Source organism: Pseudophryne corroboree, chromosome 6, assembly GCF_028390025.1.
Source record: "Pseudophryne corroboree isolate aPseCor3 chromosome 6, aPseCor3.hap2, whole genome shotgun sequence".
Classification (NCBI taxonomy): Eukaryota; Metazoa; Chordata; class Amphibia; order Anura; family Myobatrachidae; genus Pseudophryne; species Pseudophryne corroboree.
The window spans coordinates 413,784,095-413,800,901 of NC_086449.1; the positions used below are offsets into that span (position 1 = coordinate 413,784,095).

General features: G+C 37.3%; 1 protein-coding gene across 2 annotated transcripts in view; it reads left to right on the forward strand.

The window, feature by feature from the left end:
• The window catches only part of SEMA3A (semaphorin 3A), a 334,819-nt gene that overhangs the window by 153,946 nt on the left and 164,066 nt on the right, over positions 1-16,807 (forward strand). For both annotated transcript variants that reach the window (XM_063926932.1, XM_063926933.1), the window contains exon 4: positions 11,326-11,445. In XM_063926932.1, the coding sequence (XP_063783002.1) occupies positions 11,326-11,445 (120 nt within the window). The remainder of the gene's footprint in view (positions 1-11,325; positions 11,446-16,807) is intronic.

Below are 16,807 nucleotides of genomic sequence, written 5' to 3' on the forward strand. Positions count from 1 at the left end.
CTCTCCCTGTTACCCTCTGTCAATTGCCCACTGCCTCTCCCTGCCACCCTCTGCCAGTATACCCATCTGTAGAGCCTCCAAGCAGCCTTGCTGACATAAGATACTGGTGAGTTTAAAGGGGACACTGCTTATTATTATTATTATTATTATTATTATTATTATTATTATTATTTGATTAAAGGGTGCACTGATTATTATTAGGTCCCGGGATGCAATCTGTATTATTTGGTAGTCACATGGTGTCATAGTGTGTGGCAAATTATGAACCCATGCCTAGAAAGAAGGGAGCCTAAATCATATTTTTGCACCTGGGCCTACATCTCACAAATTCTACAGCTGGAATGGAGTACAGGACAGTTTTTATTATGTGTGTTCCTTTTGTATGCTTAATTTTTATTTCAAGGTCAAAGTGCATCTACAGTGGTGCGTTTCCACAAGAGTGCATCTTTAATTTGCAAGTGTGTTACATTACAAATGTAGGGAGAGGACCCAGTCTCAGTGATTTCAGAAATTGTAGTGACTTAAAATAATTTTTCATGGAGAAAAAACCTATGCAATCCCAAGCAGGGAATGACCTTTCAATGTGCTCTCTTTAACTCTTCATTAAATTTGAAGAATCCCCTCCCACAAAATGTAATTTAATTTTTTCAAATCTTTGAAAAACTAGGTAAGTTTGTGTGTCTACTTTGAGGAACTCTCTGATGCTCCCAAATGTACCTTGGTGACTGGCAAATCCATGTGCTTCCCTACAAAACAAAATCATTGCCCAAATGTAGCTTTTTCACTGTGGTTTCCACATCTTTGCATTTGGTAATAAGCCTCTAATGTTTTTTCTGCTGAGACAAAATACATATTATTCAAGTATAGCTATAGAACAGTGCCACCTAATGGCCACATTTGTATGCAAATTTGTTTTTGAACAATGCTTCAGTAACTATTTTATTTGGTACAGAAATCCTGTCTAACATTGCCTGACATAGTATATGGAATTTATCAACACCATTACATTTGAGAGTTATATTAAGTTAAGGCAGGAATTTCTTCAATAACACATATCATGCCAACTTTCTCAATTTATAATTACCTTTGCATTACACTTAATAAATTATACTGTCATCTAATTAAGTCATTATTAATATAACTCCAAGGATGCCCGAATCGCATTCATTTATGAGCAGAGCTCTTCTAGTGATTTATACGGCTAGCCACAAATATTTATTATTTGATGTCACAGTGAGTTCATCTTTATTGGTAGGCTACCTTATTTTTTGCTTTTCCCAAGTTATTTCATCTAATTTCCTATTAACATTAAACATGTTACCCATTACTGGACAACTGATCAAAAGAAAGGTATGACTTCCTAAAGAAAGCTGGTCATCAAACATCAATAATGAAAACAGTTAATGTACCCGATATAATAACTTTGTATTTTAGACCTTTATTTTATATGTACAGGTATTATATGTATTTTTGAAACATGTTTTTATTTGCATACTTTCTGTTCAGTGTCTGGCTCGATTTGTGTTGATTTCGAATTTGTCTTTCAGAAGCATTAACACTCAGTTAAATATTATGAACATCATTGTAAATACTTATTAGGTGCATAGAACACTATGCTGCATGGCATTTTGAGGTACATTAATGAATGGTTGTGTAAAACATGTTGATGGACCTTACATTGAAATTCGTTATGGGTACAGAGTCTATTATAGGATCTTATACTTACTATTTCAGTTAATCTACATGCTTCAGCAGCCAGAATTGTATCACATTGTGTATTAAAAGTGACATACCAAGCAAAATGCATCACTTGGTGACAAATAGCATAGGGTTAATCCGCCCTGCATATCAGGCCCTACCTCCCCCCCCCCCCCCCCGCATGGGCGCAAAAGCATCGCACGGTGGTCATGGTTTCGCACCCACCAAGTAGCTCCCTACCTGCGCTGGCTGGTGGCTACCTGCCATGTTCCAGGTCACCCCCACAATGGTCTGGACACACCTGCACCCCACCAACAACGTTCTAATGCTATTGGAACGCCCCCTCCCACCCCGCGACTGCCTCTGCCTGTCAATCAGGCAGAGGTGATCACAGCCCTCAGATGCTTTCGCATCTCACTGGTTCTCACGGCGAGCACACTCCAGCAAGGGCTTCAGGCTGCGATCTCTATTGTACCAGCGATCGGGTCTGAATTAGACCCTTTGAGCAATGTTAAATTTAATAAAACTCAGTATGTGCTATGTTTTCCACTCTGTAATTTCCCCTGGCCTTGATAGTCTAGCTATCCTTTATTATGTCAAAAAAACATTGTTACAATACCTCTTCAGGTAGGACCATGATAGAGCCCCAACAAATGTAATTAGGCTATGCTACTCCAGTGTATCTCACACCCACCTCCTCTGCACAAGGGTGATTTTGTATTAAAGCTACTGTACCAGTGCTTTTACTTATTAAGATCTTTTTCTTTTCTTTTTTTTACATCTGTGCAATTTCAGCAGCTGGACAGTGTGCTTTGCAGAATAATAAGTGGTTTTAATAGCAGTTGCCATTTCTCATTGTTCCAAACTGTTAATCTCTGAATTCTGTAAACTTGCTTCACCTGGGCATACACTATACAATTATCTGGTAGATCATCTGCCAGATTTGACTTGTTGGAATGAAATTCTGGTAATAGATGAGAGCAAATGGCAATTGACCATTTGCTCTCAAACATTGGAAAATTTACAAAAACTGTCGTTCATACAAAATGTGATTTAATCAGTTTTTCGGAATGACCGGTTTTGTCCAGCCATATCTGGCAGATGATCTGCCAGATATTTGTATAGTGTATACAATGTCAGACTGGAGCATGAAGGGCCCACCATAGAAAAGCAGTTGTAGGGAGCCCATGCTTAGCGGTGAGGCCAGCCACCACTATATTTTCTACTGTAGAAAATACACCGCAGTCCTGTGCTGTATAATGTTACATATGTATAATGTATCATTCAAGTGCACAGTCTGGAACCTGGTCCCTAGAGGAGGGGGTGGGTCTTCAGGTAGTGGGGCCCACCGAAGGTTTCCCCTGTGACCCTGTGGGCCAGTCTGGAAGTGAGTGTTGCCCATCTTAATGGATCACTTTTTACCAAAACTGTGAATTGTTTAGTAAATTATCCTTGCAATAGGCTGTAATATGTAATAATAAGTCTTATCTGAGAGGACTGCAGTTTTATAACCATACCTACCTATTCTATGTATAGTATAAACATGGCAGCTTCTAGAAGTGGAAAGAACCAACACATTTAATTTCTTCACCTTTAAACATTTTTCTAAAGCATTTCTCCTTAAACAGGGCACACAGAACATGCTTGCAAAATGTACTGTATGACAAATAAGTGTTAAACTGTCTTCCGGGATTCATACAGCGTTAGCACTTGCACACAACTCTTTCTTAGGATAGTGCAGAAGAGATGGTGAGTTTCAAGAGATGTCTATTCTGTAGATAGTTTTCATTATCAACATATGCGATCTGCTTAGGTTTTATGTTTTTTTTTCTCCTGTGCTAGCCAAAAGGAAGCAAATATAGAGTTTCTTTTGAGAAAATAATGCATGGGATCTATCTAAACATTCCTACATTTTGTTTTAATTTCTCTGTGTGTGGCAGATGTTTGACAGATGGATACACTTTATTTTTGTAACTGTCCATGCAAAGTCTGCCTGAAATAGCCCAACCATTGTTCTCTGTGTGTAAGGCCTGGTTTACCACTGCTTTCTTGTTTAACATATTTGTATAAATTTTCCAGATTGATTTGTTTATTGCTAATCTGATTTGTAGAAGGCTACCTATACTACTCCAGCACAGCAGATGAACCGCTATTTTTTTAGGAGACTGGCCAGACACAGTCTACAGTATGTACAGTATGTCTTTTGAGTTATATATTTGTATTTTTTTTATATTTTAATTCATTATATCATTATCATCATCAAAGTTTGTTTATAAATTACCACAAATTTGCACCACTGTAAAGCGCAAAACAGATATGACGTGACGGGAAACAGCTTGAGCAGATTAAGCATGATTGCATAAATAGACAAAATTATAAGGCATACAGACAAGATACACATAATGACATACATGAATATTACACATGAGTAGAATTAAAATTAAAGGATGCAATTTTGATCAAATTGCTTGGTAGATGGAATAATTCTCCAAGTGACAGGACATAAAAAGAGGACAGAGAGTGGATCGACATGGTGGTAGATTACTCTGCTTGTGAGAGTTTACTATCTAGAAGGAGAGGTACAGTAAGAATATTAGAGAGAAATGGATTTAGCAGTCCATGTGCGAAACTGAGCAGGAGGAAACTAAGGACTCAGAGGGGCCTATTAGTTATTGGCCTCCAATAATTAAGCAATGTGTGGCAGTGGGTACTATAGTACAGGTGCAACTCAGTATTGTTGTGAGAACCATCTGTCCCACAATCCCTTTTACCTACAGTACATTTGCAATGTTAATTGCTAGTGGTGAAAGTTTATACTGCCGAGCATGAATGAAGTTCACACTTGAGCACTCCTGAACTCTGTCCAATATTGGGAATTCACCACTAGGAATTTCACCATCTGAAGATGGCATAAGTTTGCACAACACAACTCTGAAAACTTTCATTTTCTAGAATTTAAATATGGAGTCATTGGTAAAGTGACAATGAGTAGGCCTATCACTTTAAAACATATGAAAACTTCTGTTTCTGCATGTATAACAGGTTTTTGATGATAACTATGCCCCAGAGTATCAAGACTATATGATATAATTGTATTGTTCATGGATATAGCCGAATGTTTATAATGTTAACATCATCCATGTAATCAAAAACATGTTTCTGGTGCGGAATACATGGCATAAAAATCTCTGAACATTTTCTCAAATCTTCTCAGTAGTGAAATTATATCCCTCTCCAACTTTATCAATGATCTGTCAATTGAGGGGCTCAGTGGAAAAGAGGCATATGCCACAAAATCACCTTTGCCCCTTTTCAACTAGATATGTCTTGAAATATAATACCAGGGATTTTTTATGCTGGTGAGAAATAGGTACATGCGACTATGGGCCTAATTCAGATCTGGTCGTAGATGTGCTAAATTTAGCACATCTACGATCGGTTTCTCAGACATGTGGGGGGACGCCCAGCACAGGGCTAATCCACCCCACCGCCCTCCGCCACCAATGGTCCGGGCACACCTCCATTGTCCGGACCATGCCCCGCCAACGCCGTTCTAATGCCATTGGCACGCCCTCTCCTGCCCAGCAACCATCTCTGCCTGTCTATCAGGCAGAGGCGATCGCAGCCCAGAGATGCTTTTAGCATCTCACTGGGCTCCTGGGGTGCGCACGCGCAGTGTGACCACGGCATGTTTGCACGCCACAAAAGGATTCAGACTGCGATTGCTGCTGCGATCCAGTCTGAATTAGCCCCTGTGTTAGAAGTTAATGGAATAGATGCTAGATGGCAGAAGCTACTTGATGGCTGCAAATATGCAAACTCCCTGTAGATGTGGCATGTGCCTCTTTTCCACCAAGCCCCTCAATTGTCGTTATTGTATTTCTTTTGCAAGTAACTGAATTTTATATTACAATGGCAACATGTTATCTTAATTGACTTGGTAATGTAAAAGTGGCAACAACTGTTTAAAATATGGTTTTATTTAGTCCATATTACTAGATGAAACCACAATTGTACTGTGTGGTTACTTACAAACAGTCCAGCCCTATTGCATAGGAAACAACAGGAAGTGTTGATGCACCAAGGCTTTCAAGCTCTGCACCGCAGACGTTACTGTTTAAAAAAAGTATGGGAGCTGCCATGCTCAGAGCACTGCCATTCATTCCAGTGGACTTGCCACTTACGACAGTCTCCCACAGAAAGCAGTTGGGTGATGTCTATGAGGGGTTTTTGTTTTTTTAAGTACTAGGATGCCTACATGGAGTGAAGAGATCATTGTCCAAGAGATTAGTAAGAAATAAAGTGGAGAAAAAGGGACCTGGCAGAGTTTTAAGAAAAGATTACAACATTTGGTGTGTGTGCACACTATTACTTTTTTTTACAGGTGACAGAGGGCACCGTTTGCCAGGCATTCTGGTACTTGTAGTTCTCCAACATGCCCTCTCAGCTCTTACAATTGGTCATTGCAGGGCTTACTGGAGCCTGCAGTGCACCTGTTAAGAACAATATTCTAATTTATTATTATTATGCTATTATTATTAACCCCACAGCTACACAGGTATGGGGAATACCCTGCAGTGCTATTGACACTAGGGCTGGGTATACTTAGGAGGGGTGGTCTGCACAAAATGTTGACCCTCTCCCCCCAAGGGAATCAAGCTCTGGTGCCAACTGGCATAGGGTTAGTGAAATGATGCCCATACTGAAGGTCTTCCTTCTATGCTTTCACCAGCCAAGGCTGGTCAAGTCTAGTGCTGATTAATGGAAAATCAAAGGGGGGACCCCACATTCTTTATCCCATTTTCCCACAAGCAACCTGTTCTTCAAGTTTCAAAAGTTTCAAGGATTGTTATCAATTTGTGGGATCCCACACCATTTTTTTTATGCGTTTCAATTTTGTTTTAACCACTTAACTGATGATTTATTTCGACGAAAACTGTTCCGAAATTGAAGTTTTTTTACTGACTGAATTAGGTGAAGAACATGACTTTAACCCTATCCCAAATGATTTTAGTTTAAAAAAAATAAAAAACAAAAAAAAAATATATATTTTTCCCTCAAACATCGAAATATCGATCGGGAACATTGTGACCATCAGAACATCGGGAACATCGCGACCATCGCGGCTTTCATTTTGAATGCCGGAACAGCCTGCAGGTAATACAGGGAGGGTCTGGGGGTGGCTTGGGAGGGTTAATTTACTCTCCCCAGCGTCTGCCATTGTCTGCAGCCGCTGAAGGGGGGGGGATCCTGCCGTGCTGACCGATCAGCAGTGTTCGGCAGCATGGCAGACACAGGGGGAGAGTGCAGGGAGGCAGAGGGACTTTCTGGTCCCTCTGACAGCAGCAGTGGAGGGAAGTTTATCTTCCCTGCCGCTGCTAACACTCTCTATCTGACTGGTCGCATCCTGTGCGACCAGGTCAGATAGAGCACTTGCAGGCATGGTTGCATCTGATGCGACCATGCCAGGCAAGTGGTTAAACATACATCTTGCTGTTCCTAGGAGTCAATGCAGACTTTCTACAAACACACCTGTCTGAGGCAAATAATTTATTTCCATAGGTTTCTCAATGAGTACTAAAAATTGTATCTGCTATAGACTCATCTTAGCTATGTTATTTGTATAATAGAAAATAAAAATTGCAGCACTTGGTCTGATGTTTAGGGAACAATTTGCATGGCAAAATAAATGGACTATATGAATAAAAAAAAAACAGAGCAATTGTTGACACGTATCCTTGCCAATACAAATCGGATTATATCTAGAAACATATGTGACATTCTCAGCCAAAATTTCATCAAAACCTTCATTGTGAGTACATACATTTACATCTGTGCTTGAAGTTAGGTATAGGTATTTGCAAAACAACCCTTGAACTTAAATGTTCTGCTCAAAGTATGAATCAATCTACTTTAAGGCTGAACAACAACTGTTATTTTTGAACCTATGGCATTAGTATTTAACAATTCTGGGGTCCATCCAAGGCTTAGTAAATAGACCCCTTAATATCTTAAATCTTAGGGATAGATATGACATTTTTAACATTGTGATCTTTTTAAATTGTAATTATTTTAGATTTGACATTGGTACACCTTCATTCTGACATTTTAAAATATAAATATTTGCATGTTACATAAGTATCCATATGGATTATGATCTATTGTTGCAACAACATCTAATCATATTTTGACAGTTTGACAAGAATATTTTTAGACAGTATGTTTAACTACATAAGTAGACTGTATGGGATCGTAAAACTGTTTATTTATAACTTCATTTATCCAATTTAATTTAAGATAAAGAGTTTGAATACTGCAGTTAACATAATAAGAATATGTAGAAGTTGTGCTTTAAATAATAGATAAGCTAAATATACATTCCTCTGCAGTGTGGTTGTATTTCAGTTTACTGAACATGTCAAGTTGTAATCTTTGCTCTCATTGTTTATTTAAACTATGGAAAGACCGGAGTGTAAAATATTAATGTATTTGTACATGTTTCTCACAGTACCGCTGTGCCATATTGTTATAACTCGTCTCTTGTCTATTGTGGGAAGGTAGGGTATCTGAAAAGTATCTTAAAATCTGTTATTTTTTAATATAAAACTTGAAACATACAATACACAAAAGTAAACTGTGTTGTCAGTGTTTCACAACGAACTTCAGTGGGATGAAGAACACTAATCCTCCTGTTCAGGGGGTGCCCTGATTGTGTCTGCTTATTGTTGGTGAGGATATTAAATCTGTGAGAAATCTAGTGCCGTAAACACTAAATGAACCAAATGCAATGTGTGATAATTTGAGTGTCCCTATATTAACAATAAAATAAAATGTACTTATCTGAACCATGATAATTCTTTAGACATCATATGAAAATATTTCTAGCAAATCATAGCATACCAAATAGAACAGATCCAATTTATTACTAGACAAAATTCAAACTTACAATAGTTAAAATAAAATGTAGCTTATCTGAAAAGATTATCAGGAGACTCCAAGTGCTTCTTAATTGCCATACACTGGACCAGGATATAAATCCAATGCGTTTTGTCTCTGGCAATTGGATGTTAACAATAGGGCTTCATCAGTGCTCACAGATTGCAAAAACTGTACATGTAGTGCATTATTATTATTATTATTATCTTATTTTATCATTAATTGATGGGCTTGGGTTATCTTTTTCTGCATCCCACCCTTGCAGCTGCCTTTTGCTTTAATACACTACTCTGATGCCATTGCAAGGAGGAGGTGTGTGGGAAGGCTGTCAGCCAGTGCAAAATAATGCTGCTGCTCCAGTCTGCCTTTAGTAATACTTCTGTATTTAGGGGTATGAGTGCAAGCCACCATGTAGCTATTACCTATAAAATCCTATGGGAAGAGTGGGTGCAGCAGTTCCCCAAAGTTGTCTAAGCTGTGTTTGGTGTTTCAGCTAATTGCTGCTAATAAACTACCAATCACAGCGGAACAACCTTCTAAGATATTGGCATCAGAAAGGTGGTCACACTATCACGGGGTGTCTGACACACTCTCTCTATAGTCCAATAAAATAAAAGATTAACAAAAGTAAGTAAATAGAGTGGTACGTTGAAAAGGTGTAGAACAATGATGTTAAAAAATGATTGTGAGATGGTCTGGCACCAAAACCAGTATCTTACTTAATGCCCCAACTCTCTGTACATTTTCATATCTTCCAATATACCCCTCACTTTTCTGCACACATCTTTCTTCAGTTATAAAAACAAACAAACATACTTCTAACTATATAATTCTATTACATTTAAACAAAATTTTATGGTGTTTATGCACATATATTATATATATTGGGCGCGGCAGAACCCTTGTGGCGCCATATAAATAAAGGATAATAATAATAATAATAATAAAATATAGTATAGAGGAATGTTATTTGATTGATCATTTTTTGTGCGTTCTTTCTGTTGGAATAGTGTCATGATCCAAACAAACTCTACCCTTTGTCTTTGCTAAGTTGCTGAACATATGGGAATATTGATGTGTGAGGGACTCCAACTGGCTATGAGGCAATGTCTTTTTAGGCTGTGAGCCAACAATAAGGAGAGAGGTGTACTGTGGTTATGACACATATACATACACATAGCACCTTTGGACCTGTTATTTCTCAGAGCTGGATGTCTGCACACAGCTGTGAAAAGTAGTTGGGTTAACAAAATATTGGACTTATGCTTCTTTCTAAGTGTAACAATAATATAAAATCTGGGCCATAGGGCCAATCTTACAATTACATATCGCCCAACTTGTAGTAATAGATATGCCAACTATGTTATTGTATTCATAAGAACAACAGCATTGCATCTTTTTGTTCTTAAAGACTTCTAATAAATATAGTAGAGATAACTGATATGAATGGGCACATACCCTGTCTTCTGTGTAAGCTCTGCAGAATATGTGTGCGCTATATAAATAACTGGTAATGAAATAAATAATTACCATTCCTATAGGAATATGTTGGACTGAATGATAAAGTTAAAATCAAATATGATTTTCATTAGTATCAACAGCAAGTTTAGTATACTTTGGGGGCTTTTTGGTTAACCAAGATATAAAATAATTAAAATAATGTCATTCATTAAACCCATATTGTTCCCTATAGTCATTTCAGAATTCAGTTGTCTCAGATTTTCCTTACTGTATAGTAGTAGCAATACATCTTTAATGTCAATTACAATAAACAAAAACTGTTATACACTTTCACAGAAGGGTTAAGGTTGGTGTCTTTCCACCTCTGTGTCTGTATATATACTTATCTGGAAATCAGATTGCATGAAACACAACTTGTGATGCAGTCCAGAGCAATCTAATTGGAAGTTTGGTTTCATTTACAATTTACATTAGATTGGATAAAGTGAATGCTTAATGGACTCCTCATATTATCTTTAGTCTGATAACACATCGACTTATAACACAATGGGCCTGATTCTTAGTTGGACGCTATGTTCATGGTGTTAAGCAATTTTTTTTATTTTTTTTTACAGTGCATGTAACCACGCTGAATTCATGCAGAGTTGCATTTAACAATTTTAGATGCACACATAAAGTCCATTGAAAATGCATTGGGTTTTCCTGGGAGGTTACAGTAAGGTGGCTTAGCGGATGCACTGTGTGTTATGGTAGTGTCAGGGGCTTTTTGATGAAGTGTTTGCACACACAGAACCTTAATCGCTCACATAGAAGGCCATATTCAGATCGAAAATCTGTTCCTGCCATAGGGCTTGTGCAAGTATCAATGGTGTGACCGATGGTGCATCTAAAAGCACACCAAGCAGTAATTGAGTGTCTACAGACACGAGTATAGGCATCCATCCAGCAAAACCTGCAGAAATGGACATGGCTGCTCTGGACAGAATGAAGTCCAATGTACAGAAAGTGTTATTAATTCCATAAAGCTACTTCTAAAAGATTAAACATTTGTGTCTTTTTTTTTTTTTTTGCACGTGACCCCTTATTTGCAGACCAATTGTTAATAGTTATCATTATTGGGTTAGTTGTGGACAGAATTATTTTATGCACGACTTACCGGTCAATACATGAAGATAATATATGCTAATCTACACAAAAGTACTAATTATGTGTTTCTTTTTATCTCTACAGAAAGAATGTGCAAATTTCATTAAGGTTCTTAAAGCCTATAACCACACTCATTTGTACGCCTGCGGGACTGGAGCGTTTCACCCTGTCTGTACCTATATTGATATTGGCTACTATCCTGAGGTAAAATTATAAAATGTGTTTATGCTGTATGTCAAGTCCAAGTTGCTGACTGTGGTAGACCATTAGCTAGCTCTATCCTCAACTTTGTAACGCCTTCTCCCAGTAACAGATGCCTTCTTTTTATTCAAGCATAAGGAAATGATGTATGGGCTGATATAAATACATAAACATAGCCACTCCTGTGCATATACACATTACATATGTGTGGAGACTGTACAGCAATCACTCACTGTTTGATGTTAATAGATTAAATACAATGGTTTTCACAAAGAATGTGAAACATCCATATGAATAGTTTATTTAAACATACTAAAATACTTTTGTTGTGTCTATATACTCTGTGTTGCATGTGATTTGCAGTATTGATATGTAACTGTGTCTGAAAAGAAAAATGTACACTTAAAGTGGAATTTAGGTGGTGCCGTGCCATCTGCTTGGAGTAATGGTATTATATGGGACAGAGGTACAATGTATATTTTTTCTGAGTGTCAGCCAAAATGTGCCAAGTATATACCCAATCCCACTGGGTTGCAATTCCAATGCCGGCTGTTGGGATTCCGGCATTCAAGATACCAACACTGAAATCCCAACAGTCTGCAATACCAACAGCTGGAAACCTGACCCACTGGGGCTATTGCCGCTCATGGGTGTCCACAACACCCATAGAGTGGGAATAGATCCTGTGGCGAGTGCAGCTAGCCACCAAGCCCACGGCGCAGCGAATGCTGAAAGCCCGCAAGGGTACTCCTAGCAATTGCCCCACTGTCGGCATTCTGGTGGATGGGATGCCGCTGTTGGGATCTTGACAGCTGTAAATGGTATGTATTCAATCCCACCATAGGATCTTGTATACATGGCTTTTCTTGTATGCTGCCTTACAAAAGATAAATAAGAATTTGATTATACAATTTAGATTTCTAGCATTTAAGAATGTTAGCACTCCAAAAGTTCAAATAAATCCAGTTACACTGGTAATATTTAACTGTTTAATCAGTGGCAGTAACCACAGTGCATTGCAATGTAAAGAAGCAGTGACATGTTTTCCATCCATTTGAGGTAATTACACAGGGGCTTCTCATACCTATTCTCGTCTTGGAATGATTTACGCATGATGTACATTATGAATGCTATGTGAACATACAGTGAGTGAGTAAGTAAGAAACAAGCAAGAAATTATTTCCATAGTAGGCAAAGCTGTTGTAAGTCATAGAAGTGCATTACTCTCTGTACTATAACAGTGCACCCATTAGGGTTGTAGCAAAGTGGGCTAGAAGGACCGCCACTATAAATAATGCAGTAAAAGCATTCTTAGGACAGAAGGTATTTACAGGCTCACATCTTATATGTAGCGGCCAGAATAATCCAGAGGAACCACAGAATGAAGCATTGAACTTCACCATAGATGTTTCAATGCAAACATTAAAATATCTTTTGACTTGCTACTATTGAACAATTGACCAACTATGCGTCAAGTTTATTAGCATGAATATAGACAGAGATGCTGAGCCTTTAATGAAATTTAAGGAAACAGCAAAGGTTTGATACGTTGTACGTGAACCATTGTTTTGCCTTCACATTAATACACTTTGATTTTCTCCGAAAATACTGAATTGCTCTACCATGTATTCCTGCGAAAGTTAATTCCATTGCAGGTGACTGAGCAGCACTAGGAGAAGAGAAAAGCTGTCCTGCAAGCAGCAATGTTTGTATGAGCTACTTTTATCTGTTCATTTGACATAAGAAGAAAAACATTTCCATCATCACAGTACTGACAGTGAGATCTCCATGGCAGCCAACAGTTGCCCCAGAATGAGCATGTGGTGTGCTGATAATCACAGCTAAAGCTAATTAAGAGAAACAGAAAATCAGTATACATATAAAAATAAATGTGACTTAAAGCTGTATGACATAATCAGTGAGTAGGGAGGTGTGAGGATGTTTCTAATAGAGACAAAGTAGACTAGATGGGCTGTCAAATTCTATGTTTCTAAAGTGGTTTTTATCTTCAGTTCAAATTCTATGTTTCTACGTTACGCACCTCAGCCTCCAGAGACAAGGCATGGGACTGATACTCCGCTTCACTTCCCCAACTCTATCTTCCTTAACCACATACTCTTCTTTTTTATTTTAATTACTTAAATTCAATAAAAGTGCTAATACTACAGATGGACACCGCAACTTAGTAATGGGGAAATTGGTGTCTGGGGGTACCTTTTGTGTAAAATTCAGTTATTGCTATGCTAATGCTAAAATATTAATAGTGACTGGACACAGCAGCACAAGCTTGCAGAATGATCTTAATAATAATAATAATAATAATATACTTTATTTGTCAATAACAAAACAGTCATGAAATGTCCATGAAATTACTATATGAACACTCTGTACAATGGAACAAGCAATAAACGTATTTCATTTAAAAATTGGCCCTAATCCTTTTGTTCGTTTAACAAATGAACAGCTGTTGGAAAAAAAACTATTTAACATACGCTTTGTGTGTACACGTACACTCCTAAAAAGTTTCAGGGACGGCAATCTTTCAAAAACCAAATAATTTGGATGACTAGGATCAGCTAATATGCATCTGGCTTTTCTTAACACTCTATTTAGGTAAAGATCCCTCATTCATGGCAAGGATACCCCAATAATCCTACTAGCAGTTCTAACCACATGTTCTAGGGCAATCTGCTCGGCTACAGTACAGTTCCCAAACCACGCTATGATCCCATATGTCAGAACACTCTCTATGATGCTTCGATAGAACCTAACGTGTTTGTATGCATACAGACAGCCTTGAGTCTCCCTAGAAAGAAAAGATGCTGCTGTGCCTTCTTAATAAAAAAGTACAATTTAAGGACCAAGTTAGGTCTAATATACATGCCAATAATTTAAATGAGGCCACCTCCTCAATTGGCTTACCATCTAAAAATACAGGAAGTAACGGTCTACTACTACCTCGTCTAAAATCAATTACCATTTCCTTTGTTTTAGATGTATTTAAAATAAAAAAATGTCTTTACTCCATTCTAATAAACGTAAAACGTATCTATAGGCTACCTCCTCATTATTACTTATCAGACCAAGAACAGCTGTGTCATCTGCAAATTTCATCACTTTAACAGAATCTGAAACTGAAAAACAATCATACATAACTAACGAGTATAATAGTGGGCTCAGAACTATTGATTTATGGAATCTTATTTATGAATATTAATATTCAATATAACATATATGGTTATTAATATATGGATATATTTAAATTAATATGCGTTATCATATATATATGCAAATATATTATGTCAGGCTTACAAATTAATTGGCTGATAAATATATGCAGTCCTTATATATATATATATATATATATATATATATGACTTATGAAATTATGAAGTTAAGATTCCTTAAAGAGAGTTCAAGCTTGAATATTACCGCTCTTTTTATATGATTCTTTATTTACAGGCAGATCAAATCGTACAGAATAAGATATACACAGTAGTGATATATATACTAATTATAATTATATTAAGCTATGCTATGTTTCCTTCGTTACATAACATAAAACAACATGACATAAGTTTCACAAACAGTTTCAATTATTATCATATTTATACTTGCAAGTTAAAGATTGCCATCCCAAGAATCATTCCTTCTGCATGTTCTCCATGACTTCTCCTCCTGACTGACTTCCTTCCTTCTCCTTCTTCTTCTCCCTCTCCCTCTTCCTTCTAACTCCTAACTACAAGTCTGGTCCTTTTATCTCATATTTTACCAATTCAAACTATCATATTCTCATAGTTTCCAATGGAATAGGTAATTATAGGTTTGTCAGATTCCAAGGTGTAATAAAACAAACATTGAACTGGGCTGTCGTGTCCTGTTCACGGAGGCATGGTGTCATAAAAGTGTGGTGTCCACACTGCCTTAAGCAAGTATAGTATTGTAAAATCTGGAATGTCTTTTCATCCAAAGTTCTGTTGTATTGACAAGTTTTCCTGGGGTCGGTTACACAATGTTTTATCAATGGATGTGATCTCTTTTCATAGTAGTTAATTTATGCTCCCTAGCTTTTAACATTCACTGGACAATAGACAAACCAGTAGATTCTGATCTACTGTAAGCACACCTGTGAATTCCAATGACCAACAGAGCTCTGTCACATACCTATTATCATTTATGGCCTAATACCTTTTCTCTACAATGACTCTTGATCTTACTGTAACCTCTCTGGCCTTATTTATGACTAGAGCAGAATAAACCTGTTCCCTACACTATTTTATTACCATCTTGCAGTAAAACACAAATATACAGTATATCTATATAAACACATACACAAACCTAATCTCTTAAATCAGCTAAACATTACCTCATACATTCAAACTTATTTCATATCTATTCCTTACTATATATATCCACTATACTGTCCACTATGGTAACATCGCCTATTTATAATGAATTATATTTTGATTCAGACAACATCTATTGCCCTAATATTAGACTAAGTGCAGACAATTACCTATAAGGCAACAGAACACACCCCTGTGGAACACCAGTTCCTACCCAATCTTCACCAGACACAGATTTACCTAACTTCACTACTTGAGGCCTATCAGTCAAAATATTTAAAATCCAATTGCACATAAACCCGATTAAACCTAAATTAAAAAGCTTAAGAACCAGAGATACCGGTACTATTGTATTTAATGCAGATCTAAAATCCACAAGTAAAAATCTAACGTATGTCCCCTTCTTCTCTAAGTGGTTCTGCGCCTGGTGTAAAACAGTCAAAGCTGCATCATTCATAGACCAGTTCTGCCTATAGGCAAATTGAAGAGGGTAAAAATTGGCAGAGAAATTAGATTTGATATGACTTAACATCCGGTGTTCGAAGCACTTAATGGCTAACGATGGTAACGCAATAGGGCGATAATCGTCTAAGCATTTAGGCATACTCCTTTTAAGTATGGGAATCATTTTTTTAACTGTAAAACATTTAAGAATTTGACAGACCTGTAATGATATATTAAATAATAGCGTAAAAATCCCAGCTAGTTGATCACTGCATTCTCTGAGAATTTTACCTTGAATTCCATCTGGGCCAGCAGCTTTACCTATGCTGACACCTTGAAGGCACTTCAGAACATCTTGTTCATCCAATACTACAGGGACCTCATCAGATCTAATCTTAATGGCTTTGGCAATAGTCAAATTATTCCTGTCAAATATAGAATAAAAAACATTAAGATCTTCCGCCAGAGTACTATTTACTGCAATAGACTCCTCCTTTTTAGGTTTATAATCGGTAATATCTTGCAGGCTCTGCCACATATTCTTAGAATAATTACACTGTTTGAACTTGTCCTCC